The sequence below is a fragment of the Manis javanica genome, chromosome 4 (assembly GCF_040802235.1).
Source record: "Manis javanica isolate MJ-LG chromosome 4, MJ_LKY, whole genome shotgun sequence".
NCBI classification, from domain to species: domain Eukaryota; kingdom Metazoa; phylum Chordata; class Mammalia; order Pholidota; family Manidae; genus Manis; species Manis javanica.
This window is the reverse complement of record NC_133159.1, coordinates 164,896,431-164,919,074: the sequence shown is the minus strand read 5'-3', so window position 1 is coordinate 164,919,074 and position 22,644 is coordinate 164,896,431. Positions and strand designations below refer to the sequence as shown.

The 22,644-nt window shown below is 40.6% G+C and overlaps 1 protein-coding gene across 14 annotated transcripts in view; it reads left to right on the top strand.

Annotated features, from left to right (window-relative positions):
• LOC140849262 (serine/threonine-protein kinase TAO1-like) overlaps positions 1 to 22,644 on the top strand; it is a 242,042-nt gene that overhangs the window by 179,516 nt on the left and 39,882 nt on the right. Inside the window, exon 19 of one of the 14 annotated variants that reach the window (XM_073236266.1) lies at positions 10,614 to 15,012. The exons of the other annotated variants lie outside the window; for them this stretch is intronic. Coding sequence (XP_073092367.1) covers positions 10,614 to 10,757 — 144 coding nt within the window. The 3' untranslated portion in view covers positions 10,758 to 15,012. Of the gene's footprint in view, positions 1 to 10,613; positions 15,013 to 22,644 lie in introns of those variants that run through there. 14 annotated transcript variants of the gene reach the window in all.

Sequence of the window (22,644 nt, the reverse complement as noted above, 5' to 3'; positions counted from 1 at the left end):
GCGGTTATGGCATCTAAGGTTCTCCTAAACTAAAGTCTACAGGCCATGGCCACTGGGGGAGGGATATGGGGTTGGCAGGGGGCTTTCTCTCTCCAGCTGCCTCTTCCTGCTTGCTAATAGTTCTTCCCGCACCTTCTGCCCCTTCTGAGCCACTACTATATAAGCACAGATTTGGCCCAACACAGCAGCCCTTTCCGACGAATTTTATATGGTCCTGCATATTTTTGTCCCATTCTCCCAATGTAAAGTGTCTAGTGTGTATTCAATTCAGGAAATAATATGTTTAAGTATATAAGTATGAATCGCTATTAGTGATATAAGGAGGTTTCTGTTTTTTAGATAAACTTCTTCCTCTAAGGGGAAAAGTCACATCTTGGGCTGCCATCTTGGAGCTGCTTACCAAAATACAGATCATTATTAAAGAAAAACAAATTCGCTATTCTGTTTTGCCTCATCTAACGTGATAGGGCTCCCACCAGTTTGTAGCATTGCCTTTGAAAAGGCCCTCTAAGTTGGTAAGAACTGGAAGTTTCCCATGCTCAGATTCCTTAAAAGGATGAAGAGTGTGCTGTACATGTAGCAGACTTGCCTCTAGTGCACAAGGACTCTGACTGAAGTGTATTTTGCTGTGTCTCTGGTTATGTTGTCTGAACTTTTATGAAATCATTACAATAGGTCTGCATTGGAAATGCTTCTTTGTGAAAAACTAATTTTATTGAACACTGTCTAGAAAAAGAAATTGAAGCTGACAACTCTTCCTTTATTGTGCATTTATAATTTCTACTGGATTCTGGTAGCCCTCTTTATAGTCACATGGACTAATTTTTCCCTCATTTATATTCAGATTTACAAAATCTCACTCATACAAGGGAAGAGAAACCATTTGGCCTAATGGTAGTCTTCAGATCACAAGTTACCAAGAATGGACTAACAGTTACCAAAGGGAAAGGGACTGGGGAGGATGGGTGGGAAGGGAGGGATAAGGGGAAAAAGAAGCATTATGATTACCACACATAATGTGGTGGGTGGGGGCCACGGGGAAGGCAGTATGGCAACTGCAATGTTGTTCATTGTAAGTGTATATTAATGATACCAAAAAATAATAAAAATAAAATAGACAAAAAAATGATAAATGTGCCAGGTGGGGAACTGAAACTCATTACATTGCTGATGGGAGTGTAAAATGGTGCAACTATTTTGGAAAACTCTTTAACAGATGCTTATCAAGTTAAATAAACATTTACTAGGATAGAGTAAGTCCTTAACTAGTTATCATTTACTCAAAAGAAATTATAACACTGGCACACAGGAACTAGCACACAGCAGCTTTATTCATAATGGCCAAAAACTGCAAATAATACAAATATCTATCAATAAATTAATGTATCATAGAATTATGGTATATTCACACAGTGAAATACTATGCATCATAATAACAAGGAGTAGAGTACTGATACGTGGCAGCAACACAGGTGACTATGGAAAGCATTATGTTCAGCCAAATCCAGAAACAAAATAGCACATACTATACAATTTCCCTAAATTCTCTAACAGGAAAAATTTGTCTAAAGTAATAGATCTACGGTTGTCTGGGGCTAGTAGGGGGCAGAAAAGGGGATGTGAGAACAAAAGGAACCACAGGAACTTCACAGGATGATAGAATGTTCTACATATTATTGGGATAGTGAATTATACGAGTGTACACTTTTCAAAACCAACTGTACACGCATTTACTGCATGTAAGTCATACCTCAATTATATATGTGTATATATATATATATATATATATATATATACAGTGCAAACTTATGAACAACGTATGGAAGGATCTGTATGAAATGCTAATATTTCTCTCTTAAAGTAAGTAGGGCTGTGAAGAGCATTGCCTGTTAGCCTAGACATCTGTATTACCTAAATTTTTGTAGCAATTGCTCATAATTTTAAGAAATTTTGTTCTAAATTTGAGAAAAATAAAACAGAATGTTTTAAAAACCACAACACATACTCTAATTAGGGAGACTACCCAAATGGCTATTAGCAAATTTTTTAATCCACAAAAGGCTAACGCATTTTTAAAAATTACTATGTCAAAAAATTTGAATCAAACACAAGAACAGAAACATCCAGATTAAGGGTTAATGTTCCTTAAATATATACATATCATTCAAATCACTCAGAAAGTACCTAATCTGCCAATATATAAATGGCCAAAGGATTTCAACATTCCATAAACAGGTAATAGAGATAATTGGGAGAAGTCAAAACCTGAAGCATAATGGGTGTAGTCATGAGTTTTCTGATTCCGTTTTCCTCTATCTCCTGGCTTTGACCTAAGAGTTGCCTGAGTAACTATTTTGATAGTGCTGATGACAAGAAAACCCTTAAAAGGAGTCCCCTTCTTCTATCCCCAAGGGGACCCTGTGACCTGGAGATGGTGAGGAAATATGCTGGGGTTTTTTCCTACTCTTTTTCCTCTTCGCCCTAGACTTGCAGTGCCAGAGGAACAGAAAAACCCTGTGAGAAAAACCTTTCTCTCCGGCCAGAAAAGCTAGAAACAGGGCCTCTGTTGCCCAAACAGTATGAGGAGAATTGCCATTATGTTTTTTTTCCTTTTCTCTCCTTTCTGCACTGTATGCAAGGACAGCCCCAGTTACGGGGAACTGTACAATGCAGAAGTCTAAGGGCGTCTGTGTCTTTCTGACCAAAGTAACTGGGAAAAGGCCACTGGTATCTGAAGAGAATGGGGGAAATCATGGAGAGGAAACAACTGGAAAACACATGCCTATCCTGGGTATAAAGTAATACAAGTAACTTGTGTTTGTATAAAATAGACTCAGAAAGTATAGCAAAGGCTATGAGAAAGAGAACTAATGTACGATATATACTATTGCCTAAGTCCTAGACTATCACTGAGAGACATAGCACAGGCCAAATGTAAAGAGCACAGGGAAAGTTTTGAAAGTAGAACTGGTATTAGAACCGCCACCCACAGAAAGTGAGACAGAACGTGTCATCTACACTGGTTGCTGTCTGCTAAAACAAACAAATCAACCTCCAGAAGATGCAAACATGACTCAGAAATGACAATATCATATTCAAAATGACCAGAATAAAATCCAAAATCTACTGCACATGCTAAAACAAACAACACACACACACACCACTGGAGAATGTGACAAATTATCAAGGGAAAGAAAGGACAGATGCCTATTTTGAGAAGCCTAATGTTGGAATTGTCACATAAGACTTTAAAGCAGCTATTATAACCATAGTAAATGCAGTAATGGTTAACACTCTCAAAATAATTGGAAAGACTGAAGTTCTTAGCAGAAAAATAAGAACTATAAAAGAAGATCCACATCGAGAAATTTAGAACTGAAAAATATAATTACCAGAAATTACAAAAGAAATTGCATGGGCTCAACCGCTGAACAGAGATGATAGAAGGGTCTGTAAACTTGAAGATAACAGAGCAGCAGAAATTATCTACACTGAATAAAGACAGGAAAAAACACTGGAAAAAATGAATACATCCTTAGAAACTTGTGGGACAGTATCAAACTGTCTAAACTTCACATTATAGGTGTTATATAAAGGAAAAGAGAGAGAATTTTATTTTTTTAGAGAAAATAATTCTTACTCAAAGCAGGAAAGAGCCCAGATTTGACAAAAACATAAATTTAGAGATTCAAGATGCTCAGCAAGCCCCAAACAGAGCAAATTCAAAAGAGTTTAGGCCTGATAAGGCCTAAAATTAAAATCAGTAACAGTTAGGCCTGATAAGGCCTAGACATGTCATAATGCTAAAAAGCAAAGATAAACTAAAATTTGAATGATCACAGATTTCTCATAAAATACAGTGGAGGCCACAGAATGTCAAATGATTAAGGTGAGGAAAGGAAAGAACTGCCAACCCAGAAGAGAATCCTTTATCTAAGCAAAAGTCTTGTAGAATGAATGCAAAAAGCAGAGAGAGAGAGAGAGAGAGAGAGAGAGAAAGACTTAGATGAAGGAAAGCTAAGAGAATCTGACCTCCATTAAGGGAAATGTAAAATATCAAACAAAAGACAGCTGAAGGCTGTATTAATACTACATGAAATATTCAGAGCTTCAGAGCTAGGAAAATTACAAGGAGTAGAGAGACATTACATAATGTCATGATTCCATTCATCAAATTATTTAGGCCTGCTCTAATCTTTATTATGTCCCTCCTTCTACTGACTTTGGGCATCATTTGTTCTACTTTCTCTAGTTTTGTTAATTGTGAGTTTAGACTGTTCATATTGGATTTTTCTTCTTTCCTGAGGCAGGCTCGTATCGCAATATACTTCCCTCTTAGCACGGCCTTCACTGCATCCCACAGATTTTGCAGTGTTGAGTTAGTGTTGTCATTTGTCTCCATATATTGCTTGATCTGTTTTTATTTGGTCTTTGATCCATTGATTATTTAGGAGCATGTTGTTAAGCCTCCATGGGTTTGTAGGCTTTTTCATTTTCTTTGAGTAATTTATTTCTAGTTTCATACTATGGTGGTCTGAGAAGCTGGTTCAATTTCAATATTTTTGAATTTACTGAGGCTCTTTCTTGTGGCCTAGTATATGGTCTATTCTTGAAAACGTTCCCTGTGCACCTGAGAAGAATGTGTATCCTGTGGCTTTTGGGTGTAGAGTTCCATAGATGTCTATTAGGTCCATCTGTTCTAATGTGTTGTTCAGTACCTCTGTCTCCTTACTTATTTTCTGTCTGGTTGATCTGTACTTTGGAGTGAGTGGTGTGTTGAAGTCTCCTAAAATGAATGCATTGCATTCTGTTTCCTCTTTTAATTCTGTTAGTATTTGTTTCACATATGTAGGTGCTCCTGTGTTGGGTACGTAGATATTTATAATGGTTATATCCTCTTGTTGGACTGATCCCTTTATCATTATGTAATGTCCTTCTTTGTTTCTTGTGACTCTTTGTTTTGAAGTCTACTTTGTCTGATACAAGTACTGCAATTCCTGCTTTTTTCTCCCTATTAGATGCATGAAATATCGTTTTCCACCCCTTTACTTTCAGTCTGTGTATGTCTTTGGGCTTGAAGTGAGTCTCTTGTAGGCAGCATATAGACAGGTCTTGTTTTGTTATCCATTCAGTGACTCTATGTCCTTGGATTAGTATATTCAAACCATTTACATTTAGGGTGATTATCGATAAGTATGTACTTATTGCCATTGCAGGCTTTAGATTCATGGTTACCAAAGGTTCAAGGGTAACTTCCTTACTATCTAAGAGTCTAAACTCAGTTAGTATGCTATTACAAACACAATCTTAAGGTTGTTATTTTTTTCTCTCTGCCTTTTTTCCTCCTCCATCCTTTTTCTCTCTCTTCTTCTGGTACCCCTCTAATATGAATATTGTTCCATTTGGATTGGTCACACAGTTCTCTCAATATTCTTTCATTCCTAAAGATCCTTTTTTCTGTGCCTCAGCTTCTTTGTTTCCTCTTCTCCACTTTCTTTTTCATTTATCCTCTCCCCCACCATATCTAATCCACTTTTAAATACCCCCTTTGTACTCTGTAATGAATGGATCTCTGTGCTGATTTATTTCCTGAGTTCTTGAATGTTTTTCTGTACCTCCATGGTCATGTTTATGATCTTTTTGGAATATATTTCAGGAAGGTTGATGAGTTCATTTCATTTTCACTTGACCCTTTGTAATGTGTTTTGGGGATTTGGGTTTGAACCAGGCTCCTTTGACATTTCATATTTGTATGTGGCACCCTCTAGTATCCAGACATTTGTTCTCTGAGCTGAGTTTCCTGCTCATGTTCTGGCATTTGCCTTGTAACCTACAACAATGGAGAGGAAAGAATGAAACAAAGCAAAACCTTTTTCTTTCAAAACCATCTTAGACCAGTCTACTATCAACTAAGTAGGTAATTCATGTAGGAGATCCCAGTCAACAGCTTCTAATAAAATTTCATCTGAAAAAGCAGACAAGCTAGATGGTTCTAAAATTTAAATGGGAATGTAAAGGACCTAGAATAGCCAATATTTTGAAGGGGCATAAAAAGTTGGTAAATGTCCATCAGCATAGCAAAATGTTGTAGAATCACTACTTGTCCTCTCTCTGTTGTACAGCCCTCCCTCCCCTTTCTCCCTCCCCCCATGCATGCTAATCTTAATACCCCCTTTCTTCTTCCCCCCCCCCCTTATCCCTCCCTGCCCACCCATCCTCCCCAGTTCCTTTCCCTTTGGTACCTGTTAGTCCATTTTTGGATTCTGTAATTCTGCTGCTGCTTTGTTCCTTCAGTTTTTCCTTTGTTCTTATACTCCTCAGATGAATGAAATCATTTGGTATTTCTCTTTCTCCACTTGGCTTATTTCACTGAGCATAATACTCTCCAGCTCCATCCATGTTGCTGCACACGGTAGGATTTTCCCTCTTCTTATGGCTGAGTACTATTCCATTGTGTATATGTACCACATCTTCTTTATCCATTCATCTACCGATGGACATTTAGGTTGCTTCCAATTTTTGGCTATTGTAACTAGTGCTGCGATAAACATAGGGGTGCATCTGTCTTTCTCAAACTTGATTGCTGTGTTCTTAGGGTAAATTCCTAGGAGTGGAATTCCTGGGTCAAATGGTAGGTCTGTTTTGAGCATTTTGAGGAACCTCCATACTGCTTTCCACAATGATTGAACTAATTTACATTCCCACCAGCAGTGTAGGAGGGTTCCCAGAAAGGAAAGTTTTTAACAAATTCTGCTGTAACAACTGGTTCTCTGTATTCAAAGTAAATAAATACTTAATCATGCTATATATAGAAATTAATTTGAAAAGTCACTTGACCTAAACCTAAAATCCAGAGTCATACAGCAGAATAAAACACAGAATATTGTCATGACCTTGGGGTCAGCAAATATTTCTTGGTAGGACACAAAAACACTGACTATAATGAAAAAAAATGTACAAACTGGATTGTTAGAGACAAAATTCACATAATGTATGATTAATCATTTAAAGTAAACAATTCAGTAGTATTTAGTATATTCATGATGTTTTGCAAGACTGCCCGTATCTAGTTACAAAACATGTATAATATTTCAGAAGAAAACCCTGTGTGTTTTAAGCAGTTGCTCCCCCATCTCTCCTTCTGGTAACCATCAAAATATTTTCTGTCTATGGCTTATGTATTTTGAATGTTTCATATAATATGTGACCTGTTGTATCTGGCTTCTTTCACCTAGCATGCTTCCAAGATTCATCCATATTGTATAGGATGTATCAGTACTAAATTCCTTTTTATGGCTGAATAATATCCCACTGTATGCTCATACCCTCATTTGTTTATCCATTTATTTGTTGCTGGACCTCTGTGTTGTTTCCACCTTTTGGCTATTGTGAATACTGCTGTTACTTTATAGATCCTGAAAAAGGAGCCAGGTGTTGAGGCTATGATTATTGCTTTTTCTCTCCCCATACATTTACCTCTCCATATGATTTTCTCCTATACTTTCTTCTGCGAATTCCCCACTCCAACTATGTGGACATTTTGCCACCATACCCCTCCCTTTTTATATGCCTAAGAAAAGTTAGTACACACACACAAAATTATAAACCAATCTCTTTGGAGAGCAAGAGTTAGATGAAATAATAACAGCTCCAATCAGTCAATATATAATAAGAATAACATGAATTATCAAGAAGGATGATTAGAAAACTGGTTAATATTAATGAAGTATATTTCATGGATCAGAGGAGAAAAACAGGACCATCCTAGTTTTTAAGGTCTTAGTAAACTGAATCTTGAGGAGTACTTCCTTTGCATGATAAAAATTTCTATTTAATTAACACTTATTGAGAAACAGCATATGCAAGGCATCGTGTTATGTTTTAGTGATTCAAACATTAAATAAAGCAAATTCCTGCTCTGAAGAACCTAAAACATGTGATATTACTCACAAAACATTTAGAGTCTTTTCTGCAGCAGACTATCTCACACCTGGGAGTTAATCCAAAGGAAGTAATTCAAATTAAGATACTTTCATAATGTACATTGCAGTGTTATTTTTAGGAGCAAAATCTCTTAACCGTAATGTCCCACAATAGGGGAATACTTGTGGAAATTTCTTCACATTAACTCAATGGACTATGATGCATCCATTATTAAGTTTCCCTCAGTACCCACAATGTGCCAACAAGCTAGCACATAGACTAAATTAGTTCAAAGACCCTGCAGTAATATTGAACTCTATATGTGAAGTAAAATAAGTTGCAAAAAGTATAACAGAGTTTTTCAACTGCTGCCATCACTGACATTTTGGATCAGGTAATGCTTCCATGGGGGCCAGGGGTTTGTCCTACACACTGCAGGATATTTCACAGCCTCCTTGACCTTCACCAGTGGGCCAGCACACCCTCCTGCTTGGTTTTGGTAACTGAAACCATCCCCACATGTTGCCACATGTCCCCTGTGGGGCAGGCTTGCTTTGGTCAAGTATATTGTGTATTTGACATATAACACAATATTCTATATATAGTTTGACTACAACTATGTAAAAACCAATATTGAAAAGAATAAAAATGGGGAGAAACAATGAGGAAGTATTACTTGCTATAATTATTTGAGGTAGGGCAGGGAAGTGGCACAAGCATCATGATTAACTTTCCTAAAAATGTTGAGATAGAAATAGTATAGTAAGAACAGGAGGAACTGTATGTTAAGGCTAAGATCCTTTTTTTTTTTTTTAACGTGGGAGTTAGGAGGTGAGATTCCTAACATATTTTATGGTAATCAGCCAATAACCGACCCTATCTTAAGGCAGGGCAAGTAGTCCTAAATGATGTGTCCCCATTGCTTGAGGGTAACCACTACCTTGGAGAAGAACAGGATTAAGAAATTCCCTGTGTTAAGTTTATCTTACAGAATATCGAGAAGATAGACTATAGATGAGGATACTCACCAGAGATAGACATCATGAGACCACATGTCAAGCCTGCACCACCTCCCCCCACCTCCCTTTGCCCCCGTCTTGAAAGCCTTAAAAGACAGAATCCTAAGCCTTTAAGTCTGCCTCCTCTCTCAGGTTGCCCACACTCTCCTTTCTTCAAGTGTGTACTTTTTGCCTTAAATAAAGACATCTCACTGCTCAACTTACTGTGTCTTGTCTTCATGCTCTTCCAGTAGTAAGTGTTTTTGTTACTTGGCTATTTCATTCTATTTTCCAGACTGAAGTACATGTCTTCATTCTGTCTCTGTTCTACTCCAGACAAGAAAGGAAAGGCTACTGAGATTTCTGATTTGGGCTTACAAGTTACCATCACCTGGGTGACCGGGACAGGACTGCAGCTGTATGATCATGCTCTTGAGTAGCCTGCCTGAAAATCTTTGACTTTTGGAAGCTCTTAGAACATAATCTCAGTCCATCCAATGCTCTGTGGCTCCCCCAAAACCTGGGGTGGTAGGGCCTTTGTTCCCACACTGTGCAGATTCAAGTAGACACTGGACGCCAGGAGAGTCTGGCTTCACGAGTTAGCAAGGGAATTTCCTTATGCCGAGCAGGAGTTCAGTGAGTATCCCTTTCCTCCCTCTGCTCTTCCTTGATCTCTGTTGCCTGCAGGGCGGCTGCATTCACTATTACTCTCACTTTAATGAGTTCTTTCCTTACCTACACTCCTTCGACCTCTTTGAGAATTCTTTCTTGTTCAGAGTCAAGAGCCCTCCCCACCCAACACCCCTAACCTCCTTTCCCTCCAAAACCCCCCTGTCCAGGTTGAGGTTTCACCTAGTACTCAGGGAGAAACCTCACCAGAAGCAGCTTCCAGACACCATATTAATAGAATTCTGATTACAATTCCTTTTCTCAATTTTCTCATCATTTTATCAGTAAACACAGTGCATTTTTAAGATGTGCATTCTAAACAGTCCAGTTTAGGAAGAGCTCTCAGCCCAAGGATACTAGCAATATTCTCTGGCAGTACCACTTCTCCCTGGTGGGCTGATGTGTGGTTCTTCATTTCCTTTATACCTTCCCTGAGTTCTAGCACTCTGCAGGGGCCTTGGCTAGCTGCACATCTCCCTGGGTGTGTGTATCAAGATCATCCACTTCTGCTTATAGCTGTTTCCAAATGACTGTAATTTCTGCTGCACCTTTGATATCAACCGTGATGATTAATTCTATGTGCCAACTTGACTGTGCAATGGAGAGCCCAAATGTTTGGGCAAACCTTATTCTGGGTGTTTCTCTGAGGGTCTTTGGGGATGAAATTAACATTTACATCAGTAGATTGAATAAAGCAGACTGTGTAATGTGTGTGAGCCTCAAACAATCAGTTGAAGGTCTACTTAGAACAAAAAGTCTGACCGCCACCTGAGTAAGAGAGGATTTTCCTGTTTGACAATCTTGAACTAGGACATCAGTGCTGTTTCTGTCTTGGACTCAAACAGAAACATTGGCTTTTCCTAGGTTTCAGGTATTTGAACTCAGACTGAAAACTAAACCATCAGCTTTTCTGGATCCCCAGCCTGCAAAATCACTCTGCAGATCTCGGGGCTTGTCAGTCTCTGTAACTGCATGAGCAAATTCCTCATAAGAACTTATATATATGTTTGTTCTTCTCTGCAGAACACTAGCTTATACACCAATAAAGGTTTACCTCCAGGCCCAAGGACTGGGCCTTTCCAGAAAAACTCCATGAGAAGATGTCACCAGCCTTGTAAATTCATCAGAATCAAACACAAGACTCACTACTCTGGTTTCCACATCTAGTTCTCAAAAGGCTTTGACCCTGGGCTGGCTACCATGTTGCTTAGCCCTACTCAGATCTGACCTTTCTCAGTGGGCAAACCCACAGTGACCTTCCCCTTTGATTCTTCTTTTACTCTAAAGACATGGTTTTGGCAAACTCTCCATATATACCCTAGAAACAACTACAACTTGCCTGTGTACTGTTTTCACTTCACCTTCAGCGCTGGAAGCTGATAGAGACTGACAATGCCCTTGTCCTGCTATGTGACTGAGAGAGGACAACTCTTGTCTAGCTCATTGAGCATTTTTGGAAATGCAGCAAAAATGTATTCTGACTGATGCCTTTGCTCAAAACGTGGCCCCTGTGACTAGATGTTGCTTTACCACCTGGTGATGGAGAAGGCGTTAGACAGGGCACAGCGTATACCCAATCACCCAGGGGCACTGGAGCCTCAGGATGCCCAGGAGCTTTTGGGGGCAGGAGAACTTGCTTCAAGGTTCCAAATATCCAAGTGTTCCTGGAATATGTTACCTTGTGACATGGACCAGGAAGGAGTCTGGATTTAAATGATGAAATTATGGGATCATGGGACTGAAGATATTGCTCTTAGCAGAACCAAAAGAATTCTGACCAGGGTCATGTTGCTGAAACAGACAGACTGAGTAATGAAGGAAAACTAACTTAGTCAGTCATGCGCAGTTTTCTCCTTGTCTCACCTATTCAAACTATTTTGTAGGGTGTTTGTAAGAATCAAATGAAATAAAAATAATAGAAAATACTTACATAGAACTTAATACATGCTAGGCATTGTTTTAAGCACTTTACATGCATAAACTTGTAACAGTGGTAAAACATTAAAACTTATAAAAAACATTCTGTGAAGGTAATATGCGATTATTAGAAATAAAATTACTAATTATTGTTCTCATGCCCTTTTGCATGGGAAATTATATCCAGAGCAGGTTCTTGCTATAACAAGATATTGCAGTGACCACTGAGGTAGTAATGGTGACCAGGAAACAAATGATCTAGCCAGGCAGATGGGACAAGCTATACTAACTCTAGGAAGCCTCGTGGCCTTCCCCACATGATAGAATCTGCCTTCCCCAGCAGAAGCACACGACACTGACAAGCTGCTTAATGCACAGCTGTCAGACCTTAAATTGCCCAGGTTGTCATTTCTGACTATTCTCATCAGCCCATTACTCTCTGTCCTACGGAAGCCACATGGCTTTATCTTTCCTTCCTTTATTCTTGATTGCATGTCCCAAGTACTGACCATATTTCCCAAGCTTTGGTCTCCAAACTGATCAGACACAGTGGCACCAAACAAAAGAGAACTGGCTCCTCATTACTTGACTCAATCAAGTCTGTTTATTGAACTGCATGGCTCAAGACTGAAAAGTCACTCACTTTCAAAAGGAGAGCTGAAGATTTATGTCTGTTGCCAAAGAAAAGAGATGAGCAGAGCAGGGTGCAGACTCGCCTGTCCCCCAGGCTTCTGCCCTGTGATTAAGGTGATTATTCATCAGTCCTGGGGTCCAGTTATTGTCTCAAGATAATTATCCACAGAGCATTTCCCACTCTCCAAAGTGTTGTGGTTTGGGTGATAAATCATGTGGTCAGTCCATTTATGATCCTCTCTGGGATGCTGCATCCGGGGGTGGTGCAGACACACTGAGAGTGGGGGCTGGAGGAGCAGGGCACTAAACCCGGTTCCACCACTGGCTCCAGGGGCTTAGGCAACTCCTTTCCCCTCTTGGATCCTCAGCTTTCCTGTCTGCAAAATGGACACGTTTCCGGCTGATGTCTTCACAGATTTGTGGTGAGAAATAAGTGGCATATTGGTGTGAAAGCACTTGATCAGCTTTGGACCACTAAATTTAGATGAAAGATCTTTTTAGGATGACACTATAGATCGGGAGCCCATAATTTCGTTCTATTATCCAATAACTTACTTGGAGGTTTTTCTGTTATGCAGTTGAGAAGAATCCATTTTAGAATACAGACTACCATCGGGAACAAATGACTTGTCTACACCTGACATTGTGCAGATCTCATACTGTAAGGTTTCCCACCTTTTGCAAATTCTGTCTCCTTCCCATTCCCACCCTAATAAAGGGTCACCATGGAATTCATCCCAGAACAACATGGCTGATATTTTTGCATACTATCAAAGAACTTGATGGTCCAAATGCTTTGTGAAGATGTACATTCTTGGTCACTGAGCCTGAAGTTTTCTAGGACCTTTATTCTTCTGTGGCTAAGAAAAGTCTGAACATTGGTCGGTAAAACTCAGGGATCTGACTGCACAAATTTCCTAATAGAATTGTCTTCTAATGCCAAATCCTGTGTTCACCTTTTCACCATATAGGAAAGGAGTTCTGACTTCCTGTAATGATGTGATGTGCTTCTCTGGGCAGGTCTGCAAAGATCTAGTACCCATTAGGTTCCACTACTGAGAAGGGGTCAGCATCCATGGCAAAAATTCGTAGATTTGTTTGCCAGAAACAGGCAAGGACCCAGAGCATTGGCTCTATTTTATCTGGGCATTTTCTGAAGAATTAGTGGCTCAGTGTCTTGAGAGATGTCATTTGCCACCCTACAAACTTTGCAGAGGAAGTAAACTTGGAGTGCAGAACAACGAGGAATAAGTCAGAGATGAGCCTGTCCTTAGACCTTTCAGGATGTGATTCTAAGGAACCAGTTTTTGGGATTTCCTCTGCAAGCAGGGGAAATCCAGTGAATGAGCTCACAAGCTTTAAAGATAGCCTCTCTAATTAAATTACTTCTTGCTCTCCTTCTGACGTGGAAGAGAATGAAGAAAAAAGAAAACTCATTCATTGATTCAATACATATTTATTGAGCTGCCGGGTACTGTTGTAGAGACTGAAACACAGCAGTAATTAAATAGATAAAGAACTTCATGGAGTTGACAATCTGGTCAAAGAAGAAAACAATAAAAAAACAACAAAGACATATAAAATGGAATGTCAGGTAATCATATGAGACTAGGTGGGCAGAGAAGAGATGAGGGGGTAATAGTACCTCCCCTCTGCCCCTAGGGTCACTTTTTAAATCTAAAACTCTTCACTTTCAGACAGAGGGCTTCATCTTTCTGGAACTCCCATAGCAAGAACTCTAAACACCAAACTAGGCCATCGATATGCTAAGAAAATAAATTGAAATAATTGTTTCTCAGGACAAGAGCCTGGCGAAGAATGTCAGCATTGTTGTAGCAAAACCTTGTTTTTGAATGACAAAAGCTAAATATCAGCCTAGTCTGTCACTTTGCAGTCCTTCAGTAAGGAGTCTTGATATCCCCCCAAGGAGATGACTGGCTCTTGTGAACTGAGACAAAAGGTAAAATGCCTAAGCACATGAATTGTTTTAAAGATATCACACCTCACAATTACTAAGCTTCTTTTGAGTGCCAGACGCTGTGATGGTTCCTGGCAGAACAAAGTTGAATATGTGGCACCTTCCCTGAAAGGCAAGTCTAATGGGGTCATCTGTAAGATGAAGAGTCGGGACCAGATCGGTGTTTCTCCAGAAACGCTGTTTGCATTTGGGGCAGGACAATTTTTTAGTCTGCAGAATTGCTGCCCTGTATTTTGCAGGGCATTTAGCATTCCTGTTCCTTGATATCTTTGTTCATTTGCTAAGGCTGTTCTACAGATTCATTAATTTCCACATCTACTTTAAATAGTTACAAACCCCTGCCTGCCTGCCAATTTTGGCCATTATTTTCTGATGACAGGTGTGATGATTCTCTGAGAAAAGTGCTTCCTTTACTGACTTCAGTGGAAATCCAATGCATTACTTGTCCCATTAGGTAAAGCTGATAATATCATCTCTCTTTCAGAGTTTGCTTGCCCTAAAGCAATATACTGTGAAACTCAGGCCGACAGACTTAAAAATATTATTTATACAATTGCCTACCTAGATTGAATACCTTTTTTGACAACTGAATATCATAAAAATCAATAACATTTTGTGCTGAGATCTAAACTAAAAAATATTGAATGAGAAATTTAGAGTCTTGGGGAAGAGGAGTCTGGGGGAACTAAAGGTGTGTTCTGGATAGAAGTAAAGTATGACTCTCCAGCCAAGCTGCCATTATGATATGGAACACGTTATTAACCAGGAAGTATTTTGCATGTAATTTCCTTATTAATACTAGTCCATGTTACTACCAAGCACAGTCATATGAATATTCCATATATGCTATAATTTAATTGAATATTGTTCAAAGGCAATTAAAATATCAGTATATTTCTGCAGCTCTTCATCTTCACGCAGACACGTACCTCTTGAGCCAACCTGGAGACAGAGATCCACCTAAATGAGAAATGCTCGTGGACTAACCTAGGAGCGTGACAGTGGGAGTGAGGAGTAATGGACATATTCGAGACTTATTTAGGAGGTGGGTCAAAATTTGGTGACTGGTTGGTTACGGGGTAAGGGAATAGTCAAAGATGGTGTCCAGGGTGTGACTTGGGTAACTTGTCCCCTGGGCTGGCATCCACTGCAGTAGGAAATACAGGAGAAGGAATGGGTTCATGAATTCAAAAGAGAGCTACAGGGCATGAAAAGATTTTATTGAGGGCCTTCAATCCCTCTACCTCCTAGAGGCTTTGTAATTATCCTCAAATTCTTTGTGTCCTCAAAATGTGAGATTAGAATACTAAGCCCTGTATCATATAGGGGTTTGTGGGGATGAGGTGAATATATTTGACAGTGTCTGGGCCCAGGAAGGCCTCACCAGATACTATTCTTCTTCACCTACTTTCCTGCTTCCAACTCCGGGCCTATGATTCCACAGATGCAGTTCAACCTGGCCCTTGAGAATACCACTATCTACAGGGATGGGTTAAGAGACAAAGGATAAAATGCAGGCGCTGAATGAGGGAACAATTGGTAGGTGCCCACTAATGGTAGATCAATTTGAAACTAGAGGGCAGGGGCAGAGTTGGAGGTAGGGGGTTGGTAAGAGAAAGCAGGTGAAATTGTCTTGGAGAAATTTTGCTGTTTTCACAGTTTTGACCGGTAACTACTCTGCTTCCCAGCATTTGGTGTATTTAGAAAGGAATCGAGCCCTTGGGCCATGCTTTGTAACATGGACTCAAATTTCCAGATGGTGTCTTGTGTTACAGGTTCCTGCATAATTTGAGTCCAGTTTTGTAGGTTTCTACAGCTCTGTGGCTGCAAGAGCTAGAACTGGCCCTGAGAACTGGACTTCTCCATAGTCAGGAATGAGGCCTGCCCAATCTTGATCTTTAGTCTTCTGGAGGAAGATTGGTTTACATAGGGTGGGGGCCAAGATGAGCAGATATGAAGACAACTAATCTTAAAGAAAATATGTGGCCAAGGAGGAGGCGTGACCCTTAAGATTCTGGAGAGTGGTACCTGGCTGTTTCCCTCCTCCGATAGTTAATTCCAAATGGTTCACATTGAGAGTATCAGTGCTCATAATCCCGTTACATCCAGGTTCATACTTGTTCAGTCTAATTGGTACAAATATCACTCTATGTTTGCCTAAAGAGTGTTTGAGTTTATAGAAGGTTGGGTTGCTGAGAAGCATAATGTACCTTTTGCAGCAGTCTCACCAAACGGCTGTCTCTGGAGCCACCTGTGACACAGTTTAGAATCTTGAGCATCTAATATGACAAAAACAGAGCCATCCAAGCTGGTATGAGATGGGCACAATCTAGATTCTGCTTTGCTGATCTCTTTGATTTGCTGTAGTCCCAGAATCAAATGATCCTGGACATTTATTTTCCCTCCGACCTCTACGCCTGCTTCCCCTGGCCACCTTCAAAAAAGATGGTGCAATCTCCTTGGTATCAATTTTGATACAGGTGATCCTTTGCACTGGGGCATCTATGGTTCTTGGGTTTCTGATATCTTTGCTGCCCTGAGCCAGCCTATATGCCCTCCCTAAGCCAAGTCTCTTCTCTGACTCCACCCTGGAGGTGCCGAGTCAGTCAAACAGGAATTTGGAGCAGCGATTGTTTTAGTAACAATTCTTTGTGTGTAGTCCCAGGCCAAATAATGCAGGGAGAATTGGCAGGGGGATGATGAAGAAAAGGAGCCAGAGATCTGCTGAAAGCACCAGAAAGCCCACCACTCAAAGTGATCAAAATAATCCTCAGAGTTCTGGGAGATGGGCATCACTGTGCCCACATTCCTGAGGCTTGGAGAAATGCCTGCCACTTTAATCACCTTTGTTGCAAAACACAAGCATCCCTGCAAAGGATAAAACCTGACAACTGACAACCAAGTGCAAGGTGTTCTGATCATGTCGTCAGACCAGAACTCTATTAGTAAACTTGAGTAGCAAAATACCATATCAAAATACTATGGACTTGTGGGTGGCTTAAACAACAGAAATTAATTTTCTCACAGTTCTGGCTGGAGTCTGCATGTCTGAAATGAGGGTGACAGCACTGCTGGCTTCTGGTGAGAAGCTCTCTTCCTGGCTTGCAGACAGCCGCCTTCTGACCTGAGTCACCACATGGGAGAGAAAGAGAGGGAGTGAGCAAGCAAGCCAAGTCCTCCGTGGCTCTTCCTATTAAGGCCACTAATCCCATCATGGAGCCACACCTTCATGACTTCCTCTAAACCTCATTATTTTCCAAGGGCCTCACCTCCAAATTCCATCACATTGGAGATAGGACTTTAACATATGAACAGGAAGGGGAGTAGGGGGGAGCAGGGGTGCACACAATTCAGTCCATAGCAAGTACTATTGTTGGGGTAGGTCGGTTCAGAGACCCACTATCTCTGAGACCCAGAATTCCTGGGCTGCTCAGTCCACCGTCCCAGGACTGCTTGCCTTAGACATTTCTTAAGTCAATAGTAAGTCCTTATGGTTTAAAGCACCGTATGTCAGGTCTTCTGTAATGTGAAGCTAAAAACACTCGCGGAGGATCCCACATGCAGACAGTTTCTGCTGTTTCTCTCATTGGCACTGATGTCTGGAAGCAGTCATGGCTGGAGAAAGGCAGAAGCTCAGTCTATCAGTACCCTGTACCAGCTAGCCAGGGGCCAGGCCAATCTATCTGTAACTCAGGGGGAAAATTCCGGGGCAAAATACCCTTGAAACCAAAATCAGTCAAAAGGAGAAATAAAGTGGGAGAAACGCATTTATTGCTTACAAGCAGTCGTCCACTTCTGCTTTCCCCTGTCTCTCCCAACTGGCTGCCAGAGAGGGGGCCTGGGGGGCCTGGGGGCCCACCCAATCTCTCTGGTCCAGAGATGCTCTCTGCTGACCCTTGTAGTTACCATTGATATGGAGATGGACTACTTCTCTCCACCCCTTGGAAACGCTATTGATATGGAGATGCACTAAGGCCAGGCAAGAGATTCTGGAAATACTGCAATTTTACCCACACCATCCAAACTCCTGCTCAGGTTGACCTGTTCAGGAAGTCAATAGCAGGTGACACTAAATGTTTGTTGAATAAGTGAGTTAAAGAACAAAGGAGACAAGGAAATAAAAGGAAAAATAATAGTATTTGGTAAATTTTCCAAGCTGCACAATTGAATATGTCCCCAAAGCATACTAGATCTTTTATCCTAGGAGTTTATTTAACTATGCAATATTCACTGTGTAAGTAAAACTGTAATATTTCCAGAAGATGTGACCTGGCTTTAGTGCATCTGCATATCAATAGGCATTCCTGGGGGAGGAGAGTTGTTCATCTCCATATCCATGGGTAATTACCTGGGCAACTGGAGGGCTTATCTGAACCTCAGAGGTGAGGGGGACGGCTGGTTTTGCTTCTGCCTGAGCAAGAAAGAGAGATGGCCCCAGACTGCAGTTTGAAGGCAATAAACGGATTTTAAACTTTATTTCTCCCTTTGAGCTATTTCAGTTTCAGAGGTATTTTGCTCTGGGATTTCCTCTCCCAGGACTTACACATTGTTTGCTGCTATGTTCTATGTACTTGGACTGTACGAATAAGATGAGGTTCCTGCGTTCAGAGAGCTCTCCTGCTAACCTGGATTACATGTCTACATAGCCACTATAATAGAAGACAATATGGTGAACAAGTTCACTCATGGCTTCATTTTCTAGTCCAGTCGAAGATGTTTATTGAATGCCATCCTCAGGAAGCTTTTAGATGTAAAGGAAAGCCGTTCTTTCCTGCTCCTCATGTTCCTGAAACCCCATAAAATAAGGACTTCTATTTTTATGTAACTGGTGGAAGGCACTTTCTATCCTTCACCCCTCTGCCTCAGTCCTTACCCCATACTCATTTATGGGGTGAAGAAAAGCAACTTATTTGGTAGGTGAGATGGGGTAGACAATGCTGAACGCATGTGTGTAGTTCAGCCCCCCTTGGGCTCTGTAAGGTCTTCTTGTCCATAGAACATTTCTCAGCTGCTCTCTGCTTCTTGTGAATGTGGCCATTAGAATTTCTGGGGCAAATTTTTTCTGCTCTGCAACCAGGAGAGCAAAGCCTGTCTAATGCATGAGAAGGCATAGGAAGCCCTGGACACAAAACCAGCTCTCCACTCCAGCTTTGCCTGCGACAAGCTGGTGATTTTGAACCTTATCTAATACCCGTATCCATTTCTTAATCGGTCAGGGCCTATGGGGGTGTAGAATACAGTATGATGAGCGTGGTGCAAGTTGGGAAGGAAAACAGCCTAAGTCTTCCTGGGAGAGTCATGGGAGACTAAACCAGGGAGATAATAATACTTAAGCTGAAATGAGGAGTGGGTGAGTTCTATACAGACAGAGGGAAGGTAGGGGAGAGGGAGAAGGGTAGGGGTGCCTGAAGCTATGACACTGTAGGAGAAACTAAAGGCACAGGCATAGGAAAGAACAAGCTGTGTTCAGAGAAGCGAAACAGCTTGGCATCCAGTGGGAAGAGCATGGTGGCTCAAAACAAGGCTGAACAGAAAGGTCTGGAAATTTAGGTAGCCTTTTGCTAGTGTAGGAAAGGAAAAAAATTCTTTGCCTTCTGCCTTTTGAAGTTCTCAGCTGGGGCCTCTGTAACAAACAGCAGACTGACAAAAGAAAAACAAGCAAGATTATTAACATGTATAACTCAATTTTATATGCAAGAGACTCAGGGAAAGAGTAACTCAAAGAGGTGTCTTAGAAGTCTGGTTTATATTGCATCTTTGACAAACAATAAATCTGTAGAGAAATGTGAAGACAAAATAAAGCAGATTTAGGTTTCCAAAGGCAGCAAACCATAGAAAATAAATATATGGAAAGAAACTCATATAGTGATATTTGTTTGCAGGTTCCTGTCGTATTGATAGGAATAGTCTAGAATCATCTCCAGTTAAGGAGAAATTATATCCTGCTTTTAAGCAGGGAAGCAGGAGGGTAGAGAGAGCTTTCCTTCATTTGTTGCTTCGTAATTACTTTCAGGTTAAAATAATTTTTATGTTCCAGAGGCATATCTTGAGATGACACATTCTGGTTTTCTTCAACAGTGACCCATGTTTGTGACTGAGTAGCTTTCAACACCTGTTTCCTGCCAATAAAATCTGGGGACTCCAAAGACGTCTTATCATGTTGTAGTGTCTGTCTCTCTCAGTCCCAGCTGATACAATACTTTCAGAAATCTTGACACTCTATTAGATAGAAGTGACGCCTACACATCTTCATGTTATAACCCTTCTCTGCCTTGGCCTCTTTGTGCGGTTGTTATGGGACAAGATCCTTTGGAGTTTTTAGTTGCCTATTGTTTAACATAGAAATTCATCAAGACACATCCTTAGGACCTGTAAAAGGACTTTGGTAATTTGCTGACCCTTATTTAAACCAAAATTTCCTAGAAGTGCCTGATATTTTATCTTTTCCCATTTCTTAATTTTAACATTGTTTTCTATCTGGAGAGGCTGGGATGAGAGAAAAAAATTTGTTTTCAAAGGAGCAGGTTCTAGCTCATATATTCAAGGGTTGTTGTTTTAGCTTGTCTCTCTTCTCTTGCATTTAATCTTAGGCAGTGAGAAGAAGCAATGTGGCACTTTTATTATTCTATCTTGAAACCTCTTTAGCTAGAACAAGGGTCAGCAAAATACTTCTGGTGGGCTTGCTGCCCAATTTTTTGTGAATAGAGTATTATTGCAACAAGCCAGCCCCTATTTGCTAGTTTTGCAGATGGCTGCTTTTGTGCAATTACGGCAGAGTTGAGTAGTTGGTATAGCTTACAAGCATGAAATGATCACTTTCTACACCTTTACAGAATGGTGTCACTCACAAGCTCCTTAAGGTCCTTAGTCTTCCACTAACACTACTCGAGGAATTTCTCTTTCCTGCCTGCCTCCTGTTCCCATAGGCAATACCACACTTTCTTTAGGTTTTTGTTAAGGCAGCACCACACATCAATGTACTAAATATGTCTGTGGTTGTATAACAAATTCATTCCAAAACCTAGTAGCTTGGAACATAAAATAATCATTTTAGCATTTTCTCTCATAGTTCTGGGGGTAGACTGACTCTTCTAGGTGGTTCTCACTCTGGACTCCACGTGGTTGCAGTCTGATGATGGTTGGGGTCTGAAGTCCTCTGAAGCCTTTCTCACGCAAGCCAGAGCGCCTCACGTGGCTTCTGCGAGTGCCTGGGCTTCCTTGCAGCCCGGTGGCTGGTTCTAAGAGCAGGCAGAAGAGTAAGTTCTATTTCTTCCCTTCCTCCACACTCTGTTGTTTGAGGCAGTTACACAAGGTTATGCAGGTTCAAGGAGAGGAGACATACATGAAGAAGTGATGTCTGAGCTGAAGTCTGAAGGATGAATGGGCTTTAACTTGGTAAAGGGAGCTGGCAGAATCACATTATCTTTTGAAAAGAACACTCTGGATTCATTGAGGAGACTGGATGAGAAGGGGCAAAGATGGACAGCTGTAGGATTGTTAGGATGCTACAGAAATCCTGCAGATGAGGGGTGATAGTTGCTTGAATTCAGGATGGCCCTGGTGGTTGGGAGAAGGGCCTGGATTTGAGAATTGTGTACGAGTACACGATAGATGAAGCTTAGCTATGGATTGTATGCAGGAGGTAAGGAAAAAGGAGGGACTTTTGTGTAACGATGGATGGTTGAGAGAGAATATTGGAAGAGAAACAGGTTTATTTTATTTTGTGTTTAATGTATATTTGGGAGAAGTAAGAGTAGATTTTGAATTTTGACATTTTGTTTTTGAGGTGTTGTTGAGACCTTTGATATGAGATGTCAAGTAGACCATTGGTTATATGGTGAAGAACTTGGATAGGTAGCCTGGGCTGGAGATAAACACTTGCAAGTTGTCTGTGTAGCTGATATTGTAAAATGTGGGAATGAAAGAGGTTCCTAGAGAACATTCCAGGATAGAGAGGGTCTAGAATGGCCTTGAGGAGCCTCAGTATTTAGCGAAGATCAAGCTTGTAAGAAACTAACAGGACTGACTAGAGATATCAGAGGGGAATGAAGAGTGTGGTGTCACTTCAAAAGAGTGTTTCTAGAAGAAAGGAGTTCTCAGCAGTGTCAAAACTCCTGGAAAAGGACTAGGGAACTGAAAAATACCAACTGCACTAACTACACAGAGGTCATTGGTGATCCTGGTGATTTATTGTTTTTGCTGCAGGAGACATGGATTAAAAGGCAGGTGGGAAGAGATAAAATGGAAACCTTGTGAGATTTAAAAAAAAAGAAAAGCTGAAGGACTATTTTGAGATGGGCGTGAGAGAATTGTGCAGTTAGTTGATAGTGTAGGAATTCCAAGAAGGTGGGAAGGAAAGTGAATACCAGAGAAGGGCTTGTTTTAAATAGGAAGGACCAATCCTCTTTTGAACAGAAGGGAAGAAAGAGGGTGGCGGGGCAGCAGTCTTAAGATTTGCATATTTGATGTGGGGGAGATGAAGGGATTGGCTTCTATTTTCTCTGTAATGAAAGAGGAGAGTTTGCT